At 50.9% G+C, this 23,197-nt stretch overlaps 6 protein-coding genes across 6 annotated transcripts; 1 reads left to right on the top strand and 5 right to left on the bottom strand.

The window, feature by feature from the left end:
- Positions 1–2,973: 2,973 nt before the first annotated feature.
- ASPACDRAFT_38972 (uncharacterized protein) lies at positions 2,974–4,092 on the bottom strand (the record flags this gene model as incomplete). The annotated part of the gene is made up of 3 exons (XM_020200529.1): positions 2,974–3,075; positions 3,130–4,011; positions 4,081–4,092. 3 exons carry the CDS (start codon positions 4,090–4,092, stop codon positions 2,974–2,976), a joined length of 996 nt encoding a protein of 331 aa, XP_020059691.1.
- Positions 4,093–4,557: 465 nt separating this feature from the next.
- On the bottom strand, positions 4,558–5,352 carry ASPACDRAFT_21591 (haloacid dehalogenase, type II; the record flags this gene model as incomplete). The annotated part of the gene is made up of 1 exon (XM_020199045.1): positions 4,558–5,352. One exon carries the CDS (start codon positions 5,350–5,352, stop codon positions 4,558–4,560), a length of 795 nt encoding a protein of 264 aa, XP_020059690.1.
- Positions 5,353–9,222: 3,870 nt separating this feature from the next.
- Positions 9,223–13,096, top strand: ASPACDRAFT_22558 (putative nuclear migration protein; the record flags this gene model as incomplete). The annotated part of the gene is made up of 2 exons (XM_020199130.1): positions 9,223–12,211; positions 12,270–13,096. The coding sequence occupies 2 exons, from the start codon at positions 9,223–9,225 to the stop codon at positions 13,094–13,096; spliced, it is 3,816 nt and encodes a 1,271-aa protein (XP_020059689.1).
- A 654-nt stretch (positions 13,097–13,750) lies between these two features.
- On the bottom strand, positions 13,751–14,261 carry ASPACDRAFT_1862591 (cytochrome b5-like heme/steroid binding domain-containing protein; the record flags this gene model as incomplete). The annotated part of the gene is made up of 2 exons (XM_020197797.1): positions 13,751–13,828; positions 14,085–14,261. The coding sequence occupies 2 exons, from the start codon at positions 14,259–14,261 to the stop codon at positions 13,751–13,753; spliced, it is 255 nt and encodes an 84-aa protein (XP_020059688.1).
- Positions 14,262–14,713: 452 nt separating this feature from the next.
- ASPACDRAFT_111021 (putative mRNA splicing factor RNA helicase (Cdc28)) lies at positions 14,714–18,556 on the bottom strand. Its single transcript, XM_020195514.1, has one exon. The coding sequence runs from the start codon at positions 18,285–18,287 to the stop codon at positions 14,904–14,906; it is 3,384 nt and encodes a 1,127-aa protein (XP_020059687.1). The 5' UTR covers positions 18,288–18,556; the 3' UTR covers positions 14,714–14,903.
- A 993-nt stretch (positions 18,557–19,549) lies between these two features.
- On the bottom strand, positions 19,550–22,762 carry ASPACDRAFT_22798 (tyrosine protein kinase SWE1; the record flags this gene model as incomplete). Its single annotated transcript, XM_020199150.1, has 2 exons — positions 19,550–20,284; positions 20,351–22,762. The coding sequence occupies 2 exons, from the start codon at positions 22,760–22,762 to the stop codon at positions 19,550–19,552; spliced, it is 3,147 nt and encodes a 1,048-aa protein (XP_020059686.1).
- Between the last annotated feature and the right edge of the window lie 435 nt (positions 22,763–23,197).

Genomic DNA, 23,197 nt, shown 5'->3' with positions numbered 1-23,197 from the left:
ACCCGTGCTTCAGGACGTTTTGTCACACCCTCTAGATCGCACAGGGTCAATTGACCTGGTGGCAAGCAAGAGATTCGGGATGTGTCTCAGGTTTGGATGGATGCCTTCAAGTATACAGCAATTACGGGCTATCGTCTGGATCAACCGATGCAAAACAGGCGAGGATCCATCCGTCCCGCGCAGCAGGGAGATTTTCACTGTTGGCGATGTCCTTAGAAATCATTGTTCCACACAAGTGCTACGGGGAGAAGGGTAGAATATTCCGCGGCCCCGTAGAAGGAGACTAAAACCCATCTTCCTGATTATCGGAATTTCCAAAGCGTAACTTTCCCGGTCCCAGAATAATCCAGCCTCCAAGAAAGTCGCAATCGTGCCAGAATTTTCTCTGGTAGCAAAAGCGACATGAAACGATGAGGAGGTGAGGACAAGAAAGGAAACTAGATAGAGTGTAACAGGATACCATCCCACTTCTCATCCTGCCGCTGCTGCTGCCATACCATATGTATCTACGCACTTCCCTTTGCCTATCTCCTGAGTACTGAGGAGAGCCGAAGCTCAGCAGCAGTTTTTCTAAGTATATGACGTCTAGGCGAAGTTGACGAACCCTCTGCCAGTCCAGTCTAGTTTGGGCCTCCCGAGGAAAAGGATAATCCGTGATAGCTAAGCAGCCCGGTGGGTCCCAATTAACCCCTATTATCACATCGGTACTCGGTACACGGAAGGTACTCCAACCTGATGAGCTTCCAGAAAAATAATTGAATTGCTTCTGGAAGGCACTAGGCTTTTATCACCTCAATTTACCGCGTCTCCTGCTACTATCTATGAATCGACTCCTAACAGGGATTTTACGTACCAGCGATAACTTGAGGCGCAGCCGGAACATAGGAACAGATGTCGGGCCGAGCCATAGTGTGAGAACGGGAGGTTCTTGTTCCAGTTCCGGTAACCCAACCAGTCTGACTGACTGACTGACTGATTGGCAACTCTGCTGGAATGGAGGATGAATGTTCAAAAGGGGAGGCAGATGAGCCTAGGATTTGGATCGGCGGCTAGGCCGACAAGCAGCGTTGGTTGAGGGAAGACACGATTGGCAGAAAGAGTTCCTTCCTTCCACCTAATGCTTATCAAGCAGTTAGCCTGGGCTCTTGCCAATGGTGAACCTGAATAACGGTCCAATTTAATATTAATATGAACCAGCATACAGCGGCGTTTCCTGGCGAGGTTCACCACAGCTCTTCCGCCTATCTAATTTCCCAGCCCCGGCTTTCATCCCACGTGGAATGCTACTAGCTCTCGGAGACTGCACCGCAGCAATCCGTGGTCCCGAATCAGTTAGGTCACTTTACTGTCGATACGTAGTTGATAATTAGTATGTGTCCTTTCCCAAATAAACTGACTCGGTCCTCTTCGACAGCAGATTTCGAGAGCACTAATTCTCAATAGGCAGCTACCATGGTCATCCATGATCACCAGCCATGATAAATCATGCTGCATCATTCATCAACCATCATGTCATCGTTAGGGGAGGATCGAGGGTCTAAGATCAACGAAGCTTACGGGAAACGGGAACAAGCAAGGACTTACTTTTGAAAGCAAAAAATCACTGGGTGAACAAATAGGCCGGTCTGTGATAACTACATGCACCTAGTTATAAGTTACTGACCCTAGACATAAGTCATCGTCTTTTCATACTGATTGTTGTACCTTGATTACCTTGATAGATATAGTTGCACCCCGCCGTCGTAATATGCAGCTAAGAAAGTTAGGAACATACTACATAATCATATGCAGGGTGGGTGGATAAAAAATATCATGGATACGGAGAACGGGATCAGGGGCCGGCGTCCCACCGCTATGGGACGGTCGCTGACTTGCGGCAACCACCCCTGCCCACTCGAGCACATGGCCATTCCCCGTGCACCTTGACAGTTGGTTACCAGTTGTTACGACTTGTTACCACTCCGTTACACTCTGTATGGTAAGAGCAGATCTCGTAAAAGTGACGAAGGCAAATTAGACATGACGTGGATAGTCAACACAGAAGATGCAACCAAAAAGCACGGTGGTAGTTACTTCCTATGATCGCATCAGGGGAGGGGAGAAGGGGTGAGGAGGAGGAGATACCTAGAATGCCAAGTCTCCCATGGATACAACGACATCAATTGATCCTTGGCTGTCCGGTCGTATACGTAACCTGGCTTGCAGCATGAGATGAGATGACGCTGGGTGGAAAAATGAGGAGAGTAGAGTTAAGTATGAGTACAGTATAAAGAAGAAGATCGTGGATCTTTCCCGTTCCACTTGCCTTACGCTACGTGCCTACGTTGATCACTACCTAGTACCTAGTACTTAGTTACCTACTGACCCCCTGGATGCCACCCGATGCACTCGAGGCACCCAACCAGTGCACCGACCTCACGTGCGTTTCAGTTAAGTTCCATGGCTTCTCGGATGTCTGGCCGCCATCGGAACCGGACATCCAATGAAAACAAAATCCACTGAGTTATCTGTCCGAGTATAATCCAACCCGTGACTCTGAAACAATTAGGTACCACACTGCGATCTACTAGCCAGGAGTGCTCGAACGCTGCCAGTGACTCTGTCTAACTTCTAACCTGTTCGACCTGAACCGACCTTTCAGCCAGCGTGAACCCTGTTTGCAGCCCGAGCCCCGGATATCACCCTGCTCATCTAAGAGAGGAGGCACGACGATCCTCGCAACCTATTGTCCCTGCATCGAGATCATACAAATGTGAATTACTGCCCTGTCTCCGTGACACTGGCGTTGACTTAGGATAGCATGTCAGGGCCTCTATAGCTGTGAAACAGTATGGCGAGTGGGGTCTCTTAGAAATAAAACCCTTTCATGAGAAGGTATGCATGGGATAAGAGTGCGTTAGTCACATGGAGATCGCCTGATCGCCCCATCTAGCACTGATTAGTCTCCGCGCTTTGCATGACTCCCCTCAGCCATTATAGGCTCGCAGGCAGGATGTCTGGAGCCGGGCCTGCTGGTATGATCGTCTGCAGGCTGCCCAATCGCTTCCCTAAAGACTTCAGGTACCCGAATTTATACTATCGGATGGCATTAGTGATAGTCCTATTTTGATGTATGGATGCCCGACTCACAATTTCGAAGAATGTAGTCTTCTTGAATGCTCCGCCTTGGGTGCGTGAGGTCTCATCATAATACAAACCTCTATACCAGCGGTCAATCAACGGGTAGTCATGCCTGATCATCTTGAGATTGCACCGAAAGATCAAATAGTAAGCCACATCGAATCGAGCAATGGTCGGATACAATCGGATGTCTGCTTCCGTGATCTCTTTCCCAAAAAGATATGGCTGATGCCCTGGCTGGGCCAGATGGTCTTCAATCCGATCCAGTGCTTCGAAAAGCGGGTATAGGTTGTCTAGATAGGCCTCCTGCGTCGTGGCAAATCCAGTTTTGTACACTCCGTTATTGATTTTGTCGTAAGTCCATGAGTTCATTGCATCGATCTCAGCTCTCAAGTGTGGCGGGTAGAAACTTCCACCAAGCCGGGTCTCTCGCAGCTCATGTGGAAGTAGGTTGTCGAACTCGGAATAGAACATGCGGACAATCTCGCCACTCTCATTGTTGACAATTGTCTCTTTTTTCTTGTCCCATAGCATTGGGACTGTGTATCGGCCTTCATACTTGGGATCTGCCTTGAAGTAAAATTGGCTTAATCTCTCGAAGCCATACAAAGGATCCACCGGCGCAGACCCATATCTACCAGAGAAGAACCAACCGTCCGGTCCCAACTCGGGATCGAGAACAACTAGCTGGACTATATCATCTAGACCTTTGAGTGATCGGACTAAATTAGTCCGGTGTGCCCAGGGACACCCAAAGTTGATGTATAACACATAACGATCCTTCTGCGCCGGAAATTCTGCGTTAGGATCACGCGAGATAGAGGAGCGAAACGCAGCTGGTTTGCGCCTGAAGTGGCCGTCCGCATCGGCATGAGAGTGTACGCCCGATTTCTAATAAGTCAATAATGATCGCTCATCGAAAACAGGTAATTCGACAACAGGTAATGCAAACCTCCATACCTGCTCAGACATTGTGATAACACCGAATTGTCAAAGATTGCGATCGACCATCACGATCACTGCATCAGAACCGTCCGGTCATCTTGAAACTAAATAGCCTGGCTGCTCGAAGACATCGGGGCTGGTTACGAACCTGTGCTGACCGCTGACAAATCGACGCGATGTTGTCATTCCTGCAACCCCGCATGAATTACATGACTGGGCCTGCGCTGATAGACCAAGAGCTACTTGACTGGTCGAGAATCAATGCTACAGCATGCGGTCAGAGTTGCGAAGCGATAGTGTTGCGTTTGTGAGTACATTGATGAATGTGTAAATATTGAGTGCCTGCGATGCCAGAGGTGTCATGATACACTGAGTCCATGTCGGAGCCGACTGAGCCTGTGGGGCCGTATTGTATACAATCTGTCCTACTACAACTCTGAAGCACGAAGACCAAGAGAAGCCCACCTTTCCTATTGACATGTAGTCGCTATGTCAAGGTTCCTCATGAATGCCTAGTCGCCGGGCGACCTCGATCAATCCATCCGTGGCACCATCGATCCACTCGTCCACATACTGCTCTTTGGCTTGAGCAATCTCTTGAGGACTGAGACTCTCCTCATTTCGTTCCACATAAATGGTCGCAAATCCTAGGGCCTTGGCGGCTTTCAGATCATAAAGGTGTGCAGCCACCATTGCACAATTGCGGGGATCCAGTCCAAAGCGCTTTGCTGCGCCAGTGTACACCTGCGGCGACGGCTTATATGCCCCAAAGTGTTGAGCACTGACAATATCCGTGAAGGGCAGAGATCCATGGCGTTGGAGGTCCTTCAAGAGACAGACATTGCCATTGGACAAAGTGCAGGTCCGGAAACGGCGGTTGAGCAATTCAAGGCCCTTGACTGAATCAGGCCACGGCTCGAGTTGGTGCCAGGTAAGAACAAGCTTCCATAGTTCATTCTCGGTGAACAGTCCTTTCAAGTTCTGCTCGTGGAGCAGCTTCTGGATGGAGTGGAAATGGTGTTCATCAACAGAGATAAAAGCTTGGGTTGAGTCAAAGGTTCTTGTGAATCGGCCGTAGGACGCCCTCCATTCTTCCACCAACTCCTGCCAGTCGTTGGGGGACATGGCCGTCGCGCGGGCACGCAGAGCGGACGAGAGTGTTTTCTTGGGGTCTCGCAATGCGCGCTCAGCAGCTTCCCTCAGAGAGCTGGCGACACAATTACGCCATTCTACAACCGTTCCAAAGACATCGAAAAACAGCACTTTGAGAATTGATGTGTTTGCCATCAGAGCGTGGTTGAGTTCCCGTAGCGATGAGTTTTCTAATATCTGTTTCTCACTCGCGTTCTGTGCTCAGTTTAGTGTTATCTGAAGCTACTCGGTCCGCGTGCGATTAATGAGAGCGAGCTTGAGCGCAATTCATCGACGTTCCAGATCGTGGTTGTCGAGTCAAGGATAAGACGTGGCGGGGTAAGCTGGTTATAGTCCATAGCAAACTTTAGTTAACTTAGGTGATGAGTAATGACAAATGACCTGCCTTGAGTTGATTAGTACTCCATAGTTGGTCACTCCATACTCCCACAGAAACATCGGGTCAAATAGGAAACTCACCAAGGGGGCAATAAGATGAATCTCGTTTGATGACTAGAATGATAATCATGTGAGGGCCATCACATCTGATCATTAGCGTGCCAAGACCTACTGCATTCAGGCCGAAGGTCGGTCGGGATGGCTTTCCAAGCTTTAAAACGAGTTATTATTGCATGGTCAAGTGAAGAAAGAGAGGGGAGGAGAAGGAGGCAGGCTTCTTGTATTAGTCATCTTCTATTTGGTGATTGTGACAGCTGCAGCTGCAACCCAATGATCGCCGCGTTCAACGGCGCAATCCCAGTTCGTTGTTTGACCCAGACATCCTCGCTTTCCTTTGACAACTTCGAGGTCAGCATTGCAGTGGGTGGGCAGTTATTCCAATGCTGACTGACAACCCTCAGCATCCGAGACACTTCTTTCCGTGCACGGTTGACCTGTCAGTTCCAAGTCGCGCGCTTTTGCCCCTGAGCCGGCGTCCGCCAGGCGCAAAGGCTAGTCGTTTTGCCGCGTGGGTCGCCAAGGATAAAGCCAGTCTGGATGATTTATGGTACAGTACGTACTGTACCTGAGTTACTATGTAGCTGCGAGTCTTGCGACAGACTACTTATTCTCCACGTTCATCTATTTCAAGATCCAGGCTAACTGACGGCCGATAGTCATGCTATAAGCAAGTTCTCTAATTCCACAACCTGTCTAGTGCACATCATCATAGCCCTTCGATGACGATCGAATGCGAACGGACGCATTGCTTGACAGGAAACTTCCACCTTGAAGGGCCCAGCGAAACCTCCCGTCCCCGTACCAATCGCCCGCCAAGGTCATAATTCACTATGATATTAATATCGACCCGCGAGTCCGAGATTTGCGCTGCCTGACAGATTCGTGAAACTCAGCCCATGTTCATGCGCATACGAGCAGTCAAAGGGAAAACTACACCGGCGATTCGACCACCAAGGCTAAGCAAGGGCTTGTCGCTGCTCCGCCTCTAATTTCCGGAATGGGGTCACTTCTCAAAAGTTGAGCGCCGGCCCGTCCGTCGCCTTTGGTGTCTATTCCTGAACTAGGGAACGGCGAAAAAAAAAGGGGTGGGGAGCTCGAGCTGGGCCGACTCAACATCCAAGGATCCTTCCCGGCTGGTTTTCTATGCTCGTTGTTTTCCTCAGACCTTGCTCGATCCTCCAGGATACTTCCAACTCCGACATCAATTGAGAAGCACGAGGCACGCTGCCCCAGCATAATGCTCATCGAAACGCGCTCAACCGGGCCACCAGCGTAAGTCGATCTATCCACCTCCTAAAATATGGCGCGAGTCTATTTGTAGGCCGGGCTCCTTCATATCTACTCATAGGGCTAGTTAGAGGGATACCGGACTTGGCCATTTTAATATTGGTGTTCACAACACGGGCCACGGATTTTCGATGATCAACTCGAGGGTAGACGCAATATTGAGAGCGTTTCCGATGATGAATTACTAAGTCACTACTGTAACTAGAGATTACTGAGAGGCGAACGACAACGCTGCTTGCTCTCTTGCACGTTGACATCTGGTAAGCCTTCAGAACGCTATGCGCAAACGGATTACCATTGTTCACCTACCTTGACCGGGTCAAGATGACAATAGTTTGCTCAACCTGGTCAACAACGAAGAAGGGCTGGAATACAATCATCCTAAAGTTATGATGCTCGGAAAGGATACACACTCAATACGCCCGCGTAGAGTGCCAAAAGCCCAATTGTCTCAAAATCAGCGGGTCCCGGACTAACTTGACTAAACTATCTCCGGAGTAGTACGGAGTAGTGTATCTAGCTCCACGACTAACTAACTGCCTAGCGCTTGACACGAACCCCCGTCACAACCGGTGCTTAGCACTCTGACTCTTGAATCTCTCTTAAGTCTTAATAACTACAGCACCTGCAGCCTTCGCTACTGCATTAGTGACTTAATGGCTCGTGGATAATCCCGTTTGTTTTTTTCTCGTTCGTGGACTCCATTTTGTTGATCCATTTTTCATGACACATGAAACTAGGTGATTCTTGTCCTTCTCTTTTCGATTATGGAAAACAGACAGTGACGATCTTCCGCCTAAATGGACAGGCAAGATGGTTGACCTCCTTTTCCCCCCGTTCTCTCCTCTCTCCCTCCTCTCCCCCTCCCACCTTCGGCGCGCGCGCCGTCGTTCTCTCCCCTCTTTTTCATCTTCTGCGTCCTCCGCCGCCTCCTTTTATTATTCCCCACTGGCTGAATCAACAGAGCTGATTAAGTTACTAGCATAACAAAGATAGGTTGTCACAGCGTTTCAGATCCTACATACTCATACTGATTACTGCGTAGAGTCCGTACATTCTTTCTTCCTCCTCCCAACCCATGTACCTGCATCCTCAGCCGATCCCGTCGTCCTACTCAAGTACAACCTCATCTCTATCTATCGAGATTCGATTGGATCGGGATCGCTCTCTAAGCCAGCAGTGGCAAGCTCTGGTGGAGTCGTTTGGTGACTTCTCCTCACTAATAAATAATTGGTAGGTACGTGGAGATTGCCTTCGATGATAACTCATCCCATTTGCATTTCCCTTCTCCACCAAATTATCCCACATCCACATCCCCCTAATCTAGCGAACACCCCTGGTTGAAGCTAACCCCGTTGGACTTGTTGTTCGTCCTTTTGTACCGTTGTCTATCTCGTCCTAATCCAATCAATGACTATGACCGGCCGACTCTCCATCCGAAGCTCGGACAAGGTTTCTGTGCAGGCGCAAGCCCCAATTTAGTGCTTAATCGGGTGTGATCAAACAGACGCCTTCGCTGATAATCTTTCCCTTCCCGTCAGATGGCCAGTCTGGCTAGAATCTCGGACCTACTGGGATGTACAGTACATGATTTAATCTTGTCGTTTTTGTTTTCTCTTTCCTTTTCTTCCTTTCTTCTTTATTAACCTTCTTTTTTCCCCAAAAAAAAGGCAAGGCAAAACAAGATAAACCAAGACAAGGAAGAAAATATCATTCGTGTTTCCGGGTCCGCGACGCCGCTGTTGCGCTGCTACCAGATTCAGTACTTCGCATCAGTTCCTTCATACTTCCTGTTCGACTCCCCCCCGTCGCTCATCGTACTTCAAACACCTTCCCTTCCCCTCACTAAGTGACGGGCAGCGTTCTATACCACAAATATCTTGCTGAGTATCCTCACGCCCGCATCTGCCTGTTCTTTCTGCACGGATTGCTCAAGAAGGCCAGAGGACGCGCAAGCGTCGAAAGCCGGCTTAATGTATGCCATCGCACTACCCCCAACCATGTTTCCGGCCTTTCGCTCCATCCCTTGAACATCAAAGACTGACTGGTTATGATGAATGCTATCTTTTGTCTAGAAGTCGGAAAGTCTCCTTGATCGAGTCTTACAGCTGCTGGTTGGCTAACTACTTGTTCTCCATCGAGGGGTCGGCGGAGTTATTCTACGCCACTCAGGAGACGCGGCATACATGGATGCTGCATGACACATTCCGGCAAGATCTGATTGATCCGTTACCATCTAGGGGATGTTTCTTCGAAGCTATCTCTTCTGATACGAACGCAATGGCCGCCAATAGCAGATATACCAGCTCTCCAGTGGCAAAGCGCTTTCCAACTCTTTCGTCTACAACCCCAAGAGCCCCGTCCATTCGATTACAAGTGGACTCTAGTGACCTCTCCTCATTCAGTAAACTGCCAATTCACAGCTTCTCGCCCCCGGGCCTCAGCGACTATGATGATATCGTGGAGGAAGACAGTCTTTCACCGCTAGATCCGCGGCGGTTCACCCCAACTCTGCATGCCTCTTTGGTGTCAGAAATCCTTTCGCTCCGGCGAGATGTGGAGAGTAAACTAAAGGCGATTGAAAGTCTGGAGCATACTTTGGACGAATCACGTACAGAGAATGGCAACCTTACTGAACGACTAACGAAGAGCATGAAAGAGTCTCGCTCGCTCAAGCAACAGCTGCAGCTTCTAGAAGGTGGCTCGTCCTCCGCTATCAGTGAACTCGTCAAGGAGCGGGACCAAGCATTAGCAAACATTGCAGATCTTCGCAAGAAACAGGAGCAAGCACAAAAAAAGGCCCGCAGTCTCGAAGAGGAGACAGAAAGGACAGTGCAGCTGTGGGATCGAGAGAAGGACAATTGGGACCGGGAACGCAGAAACCTGGAACGGAAAATTCATGTGGTTGAAGGTCGGCTGAAGGTCGTCTTGAATGAGGTGGCTGCAGCACAGGAAGCACGCTCTTTTCATCCCACGCGGGAGAGCGAACGCGTGACAGGCGCCAACGAGAGGCTTACAAGCAAGGACAGTGATTCCACGAGCATCGTGTCAAGCAGCGAAGGACGCCGCCGGACCAGCATCACGAGTGTCAGTACTGGCAATTGCGACGAATTTGACTACCACAATGTACGCTACTCTATGGCAAGCGTTTCCAACCTTCCTGTGGTCAAAGGTGAAGGATTGAATTTAGCTCAAGAGCTTGCTTTTGATGAAGATGATGAGTTTCGGTCTTTCGACCACGGCTTCAGATCTGTATCTCCTGAGGCTCTACCAGAGGAGCGGCCTGTCTCGGTACATTCACAGCTGTCCAGCACAATAAGCATGGGGGCCAAGGCTAGGAAAATCCTGGGGCTTTCGCTTGGTAGCATGGAGGGTTATGGTGCCAAGAATGAACCGGCGTCGGAGCCTGGTAGCCCTCTGAGATTCTCTTCAAACACATTCGTGTATCGAGATACCGGGGTGCAGTATTCCCTTCCTCCGTCACCCACATCGGACTGCCTACCTGAGATTGGCGCCTCAGCTCGGGCTCCGGACGAAAGTGAGAGTGAAGAAAGCCGGTGTTCGTGCCAAGTGAGAGATATCAGTACATCAACACTCACCATCGACATGGTATCCGCTTCCTGTCAAACCGTGGCAGGCCTCCCCACACCTCCGTGGACGCCCAGCCTAGACGATGTCCAAGCACCCAAACCAGTTTTGATGGTTTCGTCTTCCATGCAAACAATTGAACAACCAGTTGGGGAACCTGATGAGCAGCGAATCAGTGTGTCTCTTGGCGACATGGGCGCGTCGGGTCTCGAGATACCAATGATCGCCATACACCCCCCTTGCTCTGAACCACCTTCTCCTCGAGGTAGCGTAGTTCTCCCACCACAAACCAGGAGCGTTTCTTGTCAAGCCAGTCTTAGCTCGAATTCCGACTGCCGGGCGATTGGGATTCAAACAGAAGAGATAAAGATAAGCCAACAGGCAGTCAAATTACCGGCTAGCTTGCTCCCATCAGCTATACCAGACCTGCCATTCTACAATGTTACCGAGGACCTTCCTGTTCAGCCATACTGCCCACCGCCTCCCCGGTCTAAGAAGAGAGAAATCAAGGCTAATCAGGAAACCGGGCCGCTTGAGACGGTACAAGCTTATCCAGGCAACAATGACAATGGTCCTTTGGCTGAGGGATCAGAAAGCAAGCTCAGACGACCACTTCGCTCGAGTAGTCTCTTTGCTGGCTTTGAGCAGGGAAGTGATGATGAGTTACCGAATAAAGTCAACGAAGTCCTCACCGATGACGATCTCCTAAATCGACCATTCGCTTCTTATACGCTGAAAAGAGGCAAGCTGGTCTCAACTCAAGGCGGCTCAAGCTTGGACGGAGGTGTGTTGACCGAAATTGATAAGCATATATCAAAGTCAGAGGCTTGTGATCCAGAAGTGTCCCTAGACTACGAATCTAAAGACAGGCCCGGGTCTTCTTGGAGTCAGCGAATGGGACAAGGTCACCGGCGACAGAACTTTCGCAAAGCAACCATGGTACCCAATGGAACCGCGGCTCGTCAAACTTCACGCGCTCGAAGCCCCAGTGATCCTAGTATTGATGATGGCCGTGCAAGCAGTGCCTCCCACATTGCCCCTCCTATTCCTGTTCCAATCCGGCTCAGTTCGAGAAAGTTCCCCGCCCGTCGAGGTGATGGTCAACAAAGTCCAACACCATCGAATCCTGGAACTTTTTCCGATCGTGGACGTGCGCAGGTGATGCGGCGTCCAACCCTCCGGCGTGTGCGTTCTGCGAATGCTATGGCGCAGACAGAACGGCCTGCAAGCCGGTCGTCGCCGACGTCTACTTCGTCGTGCAGTCCTGTCAGTCCGGCGCACCCTTTACATCCATATGAGGACTTTACTACCCCATCCGAAAGCCAAGCCGTCCAACGGCGCTCAGCTTTTGCTCCAACAGCGTCTCGTACCTTTTCTCATGGACGGCAAGATTCTACAGCAACATCCGTCCAGCCCACCAGTGTTGTTGATGCTATCGCACAGACCATGGTTGGGGAATGGATGTACAAATACATTAGGAGGAGAAGATCATTCGGTGGTGTTGGAGAGCACAAAGAGAGTTGGGAAGGGCGCAGTGCCGATGAGGTATCGGCGAATATCACCAACAGTGGTGCAAGGCACAAGCGCTGGGTCTGGCTGGCACCCTATGAGCGTGCCGTCATGTGGAGCAGCAAGCAGCCTACGAGTGGGCCTGCGCTGCTAGGCAAGAGTGGCCGAAAGTGTGAGTGCTCTCTTATGCGACCCCCAATAAGTACCTGGCGTGACTAACGTGGTTACAGTGATGATCCAGTCCGTTCTTGACGTCAAGGACGAAAACCCGCTGCCGAAGGGATTTAATACACAGAGTCACTTCAATCGATCAATTCTCATTTTGACGCCACAACGTGCTCTCAAGTTCACGGCCACGAGCGTAGAACGACATTATGTCTGGCTGACGGCATTGTCTTTTCTAAGTCACAGTCCTAGTGGTATTCATGATCTGGCTGCCCTGCCCCCCGTGCCACAGGATGAAGGCACTGCAACCGCCCCATCGCCCTCTCTCCGCCGCAATCCAATCCGTGACTCAATCCGGATAGCCAAGGGTCGGCCCCGGCCCCGGCCCAAGGGGAAACGATCTTTCCTAGGTCAAGTCGAACCCGTCCCTGAGCTTCCTACTGGCTTTGAGTCTAGTCCATCTATGGATGCTGCTGACCCTCCGACGGTGCCACGGTTCTCAAACCATTCGCGGAAACGAAGCAATACCACGCCACGGATGCCAATGATGCGGAGCTTCTCCAGTCAAGGCTCAATACCGTCGGTTGAGTCCACGCGAGGCTCCTCTGACACGTATGTTGCTCAATCTCACGGGCCTGGAACTCACAGCATACCCAACAGCGTCAGTCGACGTACCTCTGAGACAGGCGCGAGGACGGGGAACTTCTTCGATGCAATCGGAACTGTTCGCATGGAGGCCTTCATCGATCAAACGAGCAAAACCCGGGGGCCTCAGTCTGGACGACACAGCCGGAAGGCATCTAGCACATGGAGCGCGGCTTATAATTCTACTTCTCCGCATCGAATTGGTGGTGAGCCTATTCGCCGTGTTGACCCCTTTGCAGAGTTCTGAGCAGGTTGAGGCAATAACCTCTCTATCTATACCGTCACAGAAACGGTAGCAGTAGAGGCTCTTTTGGCCCCCTCTAACCGATATGTTACATGCATTTGCTTTTTTGATTCTAGCGTACCCAATCTGCAGGCGTTATAGCGTCTTAGATACCATCTCTCGCTCACTCTTTCTCTTCTCTGCGCTTATCGAAGATGATATTGTCTAATGTCTTATCCTCTATGGGTGCGGAAGGAATCCCAGAATCGCAACCCTGTCTGGATGCAAATATGCCGTCTTTGAGTGAAAAGAATATAATTGAAATGATAAAAATCATAATCCCTCCCGCTCGAATAATGCAAAGTAACAAAATTGAAACCTCCACACACAAGATCGCCAGCCCAGGCAGTATGATATAAATGATCATCCCCCCTCATCCTTCTCTCTAGCTCAGTATCCATTGACACATGCTGCAGTGTCTGCAGACGAGTTCGGTTTCTCTGTCTGTATATGTGTATATGCTCTTTTTTTGTTCTATGCACGGGAGCGAGCAATCGAGACATAGGGAACCACACGGACCCTCCGTTGGGGGTCCAGGGGAAGAGCCGCGGAAAGAAAAACAGGACAAATTTAGAGACAAGTATGGGTTCGAATCGTTATCCGCAGTTAGCTTCGGTATCACAATTTGGCGGCTTCCTTGATCTCTCCGACCTTCAGCTTGGGCGTATACTTCTTCAGCACACCCTCGTTGTGATACTAAGGGACCCGCGGAAGAGGACCAGTCAGCCCCGGTTGTAAACTCAGAGTCGCATTAAACGAAAGAAACGAAACGAGAAGGGACAAGAAGCAACACGAGCCGGGAAGAGGAACAAGTTGTTGCGCGCGTGTGAGAGAGAACCGGGCTCGGGGACAAGAACGGAAACCTGATCCCGACACGGCACCCAGGCTCGCTTTTGGAGGAAGGGATGGGTGGCTGGCTGGCAAAAACCATCGAGGATGAAAGAAAACGAACCTTCCAGAACTGCTTTGTAGCGTCCTTGCCTGCCACGCGCTTCAGAATCTTCGCGCCACCAGGGTGTTCATCCACGAAGTTGGTGACATCGAAAACGGTGTTGTCGATGATGATGTAGAGACCCTTGTCCGGGGTATTGTGCGCAGCGACATCAGTGGGGGTGAAGAATTGAGACATTTTCTCTTTCGGTGTGTATGTGTAAGCTATGTGTGGATGTAGGTATGTAGGTCTGGCTTTCTTTTGTGTAAGTGAGTGGGAGAGCGGGAGTTGGATAGTATTAATTGTTATTTCAGGAGGAGTGAAAACAGGAAGTCAAAAGGATGTGGATGATGAAATGGGGAAACTAAGTAAGTGGAAACGCGGGGAGTGCAAGTGTCAAAGTGGAACATGCCGAGGTCCAGCAATGGAATCTGGCTGGGACTGCCCGACTGGTCTCCGGCTTCTCCTTCCGACAGAGACTGATTGATTACTGAGACGGTATAAGTTAGGTACTAGTAAGGTAAGGTACCTACGTAGATAATTAGCAACCTGGGATTGCAATGCAGGGTTGCTGGTTGGCTGCTTGGCTGCTTGGGTTCCCCGGGGCGGCACTCACTTACTTCCAAGTTGACTTACACATACATATTCTTCGGACTATCTTTGACCCGAGGTCTGCTGATATTCGTAGTAGAAATGATTTAAGTTGTCATTTCCAACAACACAACCTGACATGTACATATGGTAATCATTCAAACAAACCCACATATAATGACATATATTACATGCATCCATGCACAATCATCTGAGTCCACACAAGAGCCCTGGCGTCCTTTGCCTCATCTAGTCCCGGCTCTTTTCTCCAGCGGCCCCCTGTCCCTTCATCTTCTTCTCCAATCCTAAGGTCTCCAGGTCCTTCTTTTTGTAATAGTGCGGAGCGACTTCCACCAGCCATTCGGCTTGCAGAGGCATGTTGCTGCGCATATACTCCTTGCTCGTCAAGACCAGCTCAAAGTAGATCACCCACCGTGGGTTCACCTCAAACAACGTGCTCGACGGATGCAGGTACACTGTCTGTCCGTTCTTCACGGTGCGATAACTATCCCCACCGCGTTGGAGTCGCGCCGCATTAGGGAAGAATCCGGCAGTGATGGCCTTCTGAATCGGCACCAGGTTGTTCGACCCGCAGGTGCTAACCGTCACCTCGACCCGATCACAGAGCTTGGCAAGCTGATCACGAACATCACGGGCGCGCGTCAAACTGCGCTGCTGCAAGAAGTTCTCCTTTGCCCACACGTAGCTGAAGTCTGAGTCGACCCATTGGTTCCAAATATTGAGCAGGGTAAGGTGGTCGCCACCATCTTTAATCGTGAATCGGTTGCGGGCGCTATCCGCGTGAATCTTCTTGTCCTTGGGTCGGAAGAATAAGGCGCTGGCCTCACCCAACATTGACACAATCGACAGGACCTCTTCTACACAGCCGTACTTGTCCGCGGCGAGGATCGCTTTGGCTAGCATAGGGTCGGTCGGAAATTCGGCCATTTGCCTACCAATCTTCGTCAGCTCGCCGCGGTCGTTCAGCGCCCCCAGAGCGTACAGTTGCTCCAAGGCGCGAATGATCGTTTCCGCCGGTGGCGGGTCCATGAAGTCGAATTCAAGCAACTGGTCAATCCCGAGCGACTTCAGCATCAGGATAACGCTGTTTAGGTTCGTCCGCTGGATTTCCGGTGTCGTGCTTTCTTCAAGCTCGTTATGGTAAGCCCACTTTGTGTATAATCTAAAGCATTTGCCTGGACCGACACGTCCAGCGCGCCCAGCCCTTTGGTTGGCAGAAGCCCGCGAGCATGGTGTCACCACCAGGCTTTCCATACCCGTGCGTGGATTGAAGACATTTTCTTTCACAAAGCCCGGGTCAATCACGTAAACGATTCCATCAATGGTAAGACTGGTCTCGGCAATGTTCGTTGCCAGCACCACTTTCCGTGCCTTGGGTGGTGTAGGCTCGAAGATCTTGGTCTGCAGCTCAGATGGTAAGTTGGCATAGATCGGACAAATGATCATTTCCGGGATCTTATTCCCTAATTTTCGCGCAGTCTCCTGAAGGCTCTGTTCGGCCGCCTCAATCTCCTCTTGGCCGGTCAGGAAAACAAGGATATCACCTGTGCCCTGGGTAATGTGGATTTGGAAGACGGTCGTGATAGCCGCAGCCAGGTAGTTGGCCTCCGGCTGGGAAGTGTAGTGGATATCCACGGGGTACCGGCGACCCGGAATATTGAATATGGGCGCGTCATCAAAATACTGCTGGAACTTTTGCGCATCCATCGTCGCAGAGGAAATTAAAAGCTTCAGATCCGGCCGCGCCTTCGCGATGTCTTTCAAAAGGCCGCAGGCGATATCCGTTGGTACAGTTCGCTCGTGAGCTTCGTCGATCATCAGCGCCGAGTACTGACCCAAATCAGGCTCCGTGAGAAGCTCTCGCAACAGCATCCCGTCAGTCATGTACTTAAGTACGGTCTTGTCACTTGTATTGTCTTCGAACCGGATAGCGTATCCAACCTCGTTGCCCAACTTCACCCCCATTTCATCGGCCACACGCGACGCCACACTCATTGCGGCGACTCTACGAGGCTGCGTGCATCCAACCTTCATGCCACCCTTGGTAAAGCCAGCTTCGTGGAGGTACTGGGGGATTTGCGTTGTTTTACCGGAACCGGTCTCTCCCACGATGATTAGCACCTGGTGATCGTGCACCGCCTGAATGATTTGATCTCGGAATTGATAGATAGGCAGGCTCTTGCGCGTTTCCTCCATTGACTGTATTTTTTTCTCTGCGGCGTCTAGCTGCTCCTGAAGCCTCCGCTGCTCTTGCGTCATGGGCTTTCGTGTACCCTCCATCTTCGCGTCCATGATGAAATTGATTTTTTGTGAGTCGTCGAACACATACTCGTAGTCTCCTTCATCTACGAATTCTGCACGGTTGATTTGGGCCTTGGCCTTGGCCGTCTGCTCTAGCTCCCACTCTTCATGTTCTGTGATGAAGCGCTCCTGACCGTGCTCGTCACGGTCCACATACCGCTTGTATAGCGCGTCTTCCTTTTTCTTCCGGTCAATTTTGCCCTTTTCCGTGATGTAGTCCTCCGGCATAATGTAGCCATCCCGGTAATCGTCGATCTTGAGCCGTTCCTCGGCAATCCGCAGAACTTCTCGGTTTCGAGCAAACTCCTCCTTTTCCCGTCGTGTCAAGGTAGGATTATCACGTAGCTCTGCTGTCTCCTCCGCGACTTGTCGACGCAGTAAAGCCAAGCGTTCCGTCTCTCGTTTTTTGAGATACTCTTGTCGCGATCGCAACCGAATTTCAGGCATCACTGCTTCCCGGGCAGAAGCGTCGTCAGCTAAAGCTCGTCGTCGGGCAGCCTCGCCCGCTCTGGTCCGGTCTTCCACTATCTTCTTCGATTTGCTATCATCTTTTTTGGCCAATCGTTTGGCGAACTCATCCCGCTCCTCGAGGTCTCGTTTCCGCTCCAACTCCTTCTTCTCCTCGGGATCCAGATCAGCAGACACATTAGACCGTGGGGATGCAGATCCATCGTGCAGCTGGATCCGCTTGGAAGGTGACTCTTCCAAATCGCTGACTTGCTCATCACCACCATAAAGTTCCTCTTCTGGAATCTCTTCGTCACCCCAGCGAGCATCAAAATCGTCCACACGCTGTCGCAGCTTTTTGGTTCGTGGACGTTCTCGGTCTCTTAACCTTTCCTCCCGGCTGCGGTCACGCTTCCGGGTCTGGTCTACTTCCCGGCGACTGCGAGCTCCAGCCTCCTTACCAACCCGGTCACTAATTCTGCCTTTCTCGTCGCGTCTCCGTTGATCACTTTCAGCCTCGACGTTCAAGGGGCCCAGCGATCCTCGTATATCGGAACTATCATCCTCCATGTCCAGTAGCCGATACTTTTTCTTCGGTGCGGCGCTCACACGATCCTTGCTCGTTGCATTACTGCTGTTCCCGCTGGATTCAACCGTCGCGCCTGTGCCAACTCGCCGGTAAAGCTCTGTGCAGAATGATCCGACACCATCGGAACTGCCGTCTAGGAAAGGTAGAAGCTTGTCATGTAGTTCGGTGGCAGATTTTGCCGAGATCGCGGTTGCGAGTACGTAGTCTACCACAGTAGGATCTGATGCATTTGTCAGGCGTAATAGGGAGTCCGACACGAATGTCTTGTGGTCCATGACGTATGGCAAACGGAGAATCTAAGGTCAAGGCGCAAGGGATAAATCGGCCGTGGTTTCTGGAGTATTAGCTGTCCATGTGAAACCAACGTGAAATCTTGCACTAGAGCTCTAGCATGTACGCGCGCCAGCACCAAAGTCTTCTGAATAAAAGAGAGAGAAATAAAAGAAAAGAAAAGAAAAGTAAAGTAGTCGCATACGGTAAGAATAAAGATACAGACCACGTAGTGAGGCGACGGGCAGCCGATGAGAATGCAAATGCGGCAGCGAGAGCGGTGAGGACGGGTGGTGGGAGGATGCAGAGAGCCAAGCTTGACATCGGCGTCGGCGGCCGGTGGCGAACCCCCCGACTTGCTCAAGCAGCACTGTAACAGGTACTAACTTTATGATCCACAAGGGCTGATATGCCACGCTACGAACATGTTGGGTCTCATCTTCAAACGATACCAATCGACCTTGCCAGAAGCTGAGGTGTCATCAAAATTACTTTGTTCGACTAAATACGGCAGTTTCCTGTCTGCCTAGAACACATAGCGACATCCATAAGAAGTGGGTTGAGAAATTGACAGTGGATCGAAAGCAACGCTGAAGAGAGGGCGCATAGTACAGACAAGGGATATTGGTTACATAGACATGTAGGGATAAGGGAATTTCATCAAACGCCTAAAGTACACGGAGGAAATAGTGACCATATCAGTCCGTCCGGGTTTCCGCAACCAGGAAATCCATTAAAGAAGACGGCAAAGGTAGTTTGAGGCAAAGAGAACGGAAAGTAGGAAATCAGGCAAGCCATAGGCCTGCCACATAGTGTATGATATACATCCTCGCTTAAAACGCAGGACGTAAACGCAAAAGAGAGCGGATCATCGTCATATGTCACTTCAGTCATCACGAACTGCAGAAGCCCAATCATGCAGAAGAACAGGTACAAGGCGAACAGAATAAGAGTAAAAGGGATAGAATGGAAGGGAGGGACGCAATATATAAAAGAAGCCAGGAGTCTCGTTAATTAACTGACTCATAAACAAAAGAAATTTGCAAAACGAAAATGAGTGGACAACCACCGCGCAATGAGCCCGGTCATATCCGGTTCAAATGAGATGGTCGAATGGGAATCTCGATCCCGGCATGGTAATCGAGACAGTCAACTGGACATTAAGATTGATAGTTCGGAATCTCACATAGAACGCCGTCATTAGATGGTATTGTAAAGAAAAGCACCAACTCCGTCGAAATGCATTAGATATGTCAAGTTGTACTGATCAAACGTCGATCATTTCTGCGTCTTCAACGAGGGCCTCATCAGCAGGGCCCCAGTTGCCTTCGTAGACGGTGGCTCCAGCGCGACGTCGGCCGGCAACGAACTGAACGCCGTAGGTCTCAAGAACTTGCTCCGCCGTTGGTCGATCAAACGGTTCCGGTGAGATCATCCACCGCACAATCTTGTCCAAAGCTTGTTCATGGCTGGCGTCGACCATGAAGTCAGGAGGGTCAACAAGTTCGCCCGATCGTACAAGAGGAACCGCGTTTTGATCACTAGGTTTGCGGCCCCCGAGGAAGCTGTCCATTCCAAAATCGTCATCCCCAAAGTCGGATGCACATAGTTCCTCAAACGATGGTTCCTCTAAGATGGGGTTGCCGGACGCATCACGGAAGATGCTTGTCTCGAAACTGAATGTTAAGCTGGGGATGTCACTCATGTCGCCGTTCCGCAGCTTCTGCCACGAAAGCCCATTGTCGGGCAATTCAACATTTCCAGCGATTTCGAACATAATCAAGCCCAAAGAAAAGATGTCTGCCGGCTTGTCAAAGCGACCCATCAGTATTTCGGGGCCTATATATTCACGATCACCTTCACCTTCGATGCCATCCTCCGCTGGCCAACGTGCTGCCATGCCAAAATCAGCGATCTTCAATACTCCCTCGAAGGTGATCAGGATATTTGCAGGCTTCAGGTCTAAATGAATGAAGCCCATTTCATGGATGTGGTTCAAGCCCTGTCGTACTCGTTAGTGCTTTTCCTAGCTTTCTATCGTCTGCGAAGCACAGGAATCCGAACGCACCGTTGACAGCTCCAATAAGATCTTCCAGATGCGGAAGTCATCTAATCGTGCCTTCAATCCAACTTGAGCAAGGAACACATCCAAGCTACCTTCTTCGCAAAACTCTGTTTGGATATAGAGGTGACCGTTATCCTCCCAACTGTCCATGAAGGAGATGATATAATCCGAATTGGTGAGAGATTTGAGTATGTCCACTTCACGAATGCGACGTTCACGATCCTTAAGCCCAGAGTATGGCTGTTTTGATTTTTTTACAGCCCAAACTTGCTCGGTGAGTGCTTTAGGAGTATGTGTGCCATCCGAGCGTGAGGACGATATTGGCATGTCCAGGGGTTCCGCGACTCGATAGACCTGGGAGAATTCTCCTGTACCGACCAGTTCCACTCGTTCAAAACGTGAAGTCAGACTCGGATCCACATCTGGTACATGGTAGCCAGCCAACGGAAGGCTAGGGCGCTTGCCTGACTGATGAAACGAATCACGAGGACCGGTGGGGGTCGCTGGAAGGTTAGAAGAACTGAAGTCGAGTCTGGTCAAATGCTGCTCGTTGGAAATTGATAGCCCGCTCGGGTCAGGAAACAGATGATCTTGCGGGGTGTGAGGGGATCCCCGCTGGAATCGGTCGTGTAGTGGGCTTGAGCTCACTGCTTTAGCTTCCGCAAGCCTTTCCAGGGATGCGATCTGTGAGATGGGAGGAGGATAGGTTCGAGAAGGAAAGAAGCTTTGCTTTGTAGGTGTCGGGGGAAGATCTGTTTCACAGAAAGATTGAATGTTATGGCGGCTAGAGGGCGATTGAGACGCAAACAAGTCATCACCGTCGACGCTCGCGAAACTACCTCGACGAGATGCCTCAGGTTTGTTGAAAGAGGTCCCGAAGATCCCCATGCCCCGTGCAAATGGGCCCGGTCTGGGCCGATCAGTAGGTGGATTGAACGGTGAGGGCGGTGCCATCTCTGACTGACGGGCTGAGGCTGACATGTCCGAAGGTCGTTCCGGCTGCAATTTCGAACCAGGAAAAAGATTGGTCGGCCGTTTACAAGGGGTGTCTGGCATGTTCTTGCTGAATCCGAGACCACTCTGAGGGTCTTCTGCATTGCGATTCTTTTTTGAGATGAGACCCGTGGACATGAAAGCAGCCGGAAGAGGTTTGACTAGCTTGTAATTCTCCGGCGTTGCAAACGAGTCCATGGACGATGTCGAATCCTCCCGAGTGAGATGTCGTAATGGCACAGGCCGCGCGCTTCCCGCAGGAAGGGACTTGGAAAAATCAAAGACTCCCCTTGGACGGTCGGTCTTGTGGATGGGTTCATGGGTCGGAGAGTCGTCAACCAAGCTGGAACCAGATGAAGATTGCGTGATGGTCCTTGAAAGCGGATGGGCAGCAGGACGAGCTTGTGTCGCAATGCCTCCTGTTGATGAGAACAGCGAGCTGCCAGACACAGTTCGAGAGGCAAAGGGACTCTCTCGATGAGGTTGGAAAAGATTGTTATCCAGAGACATGCGGGACCGCACAGGATTTAGTGAGCGATCGCTCTGTCGCTGCTGAACGGTAGATCTCCGAAGAGATGACGATCGTTTAGGAATTGTAGCGAAAGGGCTGAATGGAGTGGCATTGGTTGGGAAGGGCGGCGTCGTGGACTCGGGGGACGATTCGGCCGCAGGATCTTCAATCTGGGAAACATCTTCATTATCAAAGATGCTAAACTCGCTCGACAGACTCGTGGCCTGAACGCTGCGTCTTTTTGCGGAAGGGCTACCGCGAGATGCCCGGTCCAGATTCATGATTCCGTCACTACGTTTCAGTGGACTGACGGCAGCGTACGATGCAAATGTCCCGCTCCGTCGCTTCTCGATGCGGGAATGCGTTTGCCGAGGTGCCAGTGTAGATTCTAAACATATGGGTGTGTCACTAGGATGTGCATCGACTGCGGTGTTGTCCAGAGACGGAAGAACGAGCCCAGGGGTAGTGGGGGAATTCTCCACACCCGGCGTTGTTGGTGTTGATTGTGCAGGCTTCGCATTTCCGTGATCTGTGGAGATATTCAAAGCGCGTTTGACGGGACTTCTCGGGGATGTGCGCACGCGACGCATGATAGGCCTCGTTATTTTGGCGCTTGGGGGATAAGGTACGGCGAATGGTGATTGATGAGATGAACTAGGGAAGAGTACAAAGTTGCTCTGTGCGGATCGCCGGGAAGGTGACAGAGGTGAGGAGATGAAAGGAGCTGTCTTCGACGGGGAATGATGTCGAGGTGCCAGCAGTGAAAAGTTCGAGTTCTTGGAAGGCGAGCGCGATAATGACCGGCGTAGTTGTCGAATGGCCGTATTAGCGTCCATATGGTGAATACCACTATGAGATGGCAGGTGCAATGTGCCACCCGCATCGCGGTGCGGCGAGAAAGTTGCTACCATAATGGTTGTATATGATTGTCAGATTGAGGAACCAGACCTCTGAGTGTTTCACGTATGATTTGGAAGCAGGCCAGACAGAGTCTGGGATGGTCAGCAAAGTGTGCTTTTGCCAAGTCACAGATAGACGACCAAGGCAGGCTTTCCAGACTCTCCGAGTCGTGACAGACTTTCACAACAGCCAACAGCCTCGGGAATTATCCTGTGGCGGTGCGCTCTGCCCCGGCTTAGCCAGTTATCAACGCGAATATTGTTTGTAGTGGAATGTTTGAGAGGTAAGGCGCTGCACCAGTGGTTGGGTCTGCGTGATATGTGTTTTCGATGCGACACGACAAATGAATGAACATCAGCAGCTTAGGTCGAGACCGCGGGGGCTTCGAGAGCGCTTGTAGAAGCCTCCATACACCCCCAAAGAAGAGCAACTCCTCCGTGCGTATG

This window comes from Aspergillus aculeatus (genome assembly GCF_001890905.1).
Source record: "Aspergillus aculeatus ATCC 16872 unplaced genomic scaffold ASPACscaffold_2, whole genome shotgun sequence".
In the NCBI taxonomy this organism is placed as follows: domain Eukaryota; kingdom Fungi; phylum Ascomycota; class Eurotiomycetes; order Eurotiales; family Aspergillaceae; genus Aspergillus; species Aspergillus aculeatus.
Note: the sequence above shows the minus strand (reverse complement) of the source record. Positions and strands in the feature narration are given on the sequence as shown.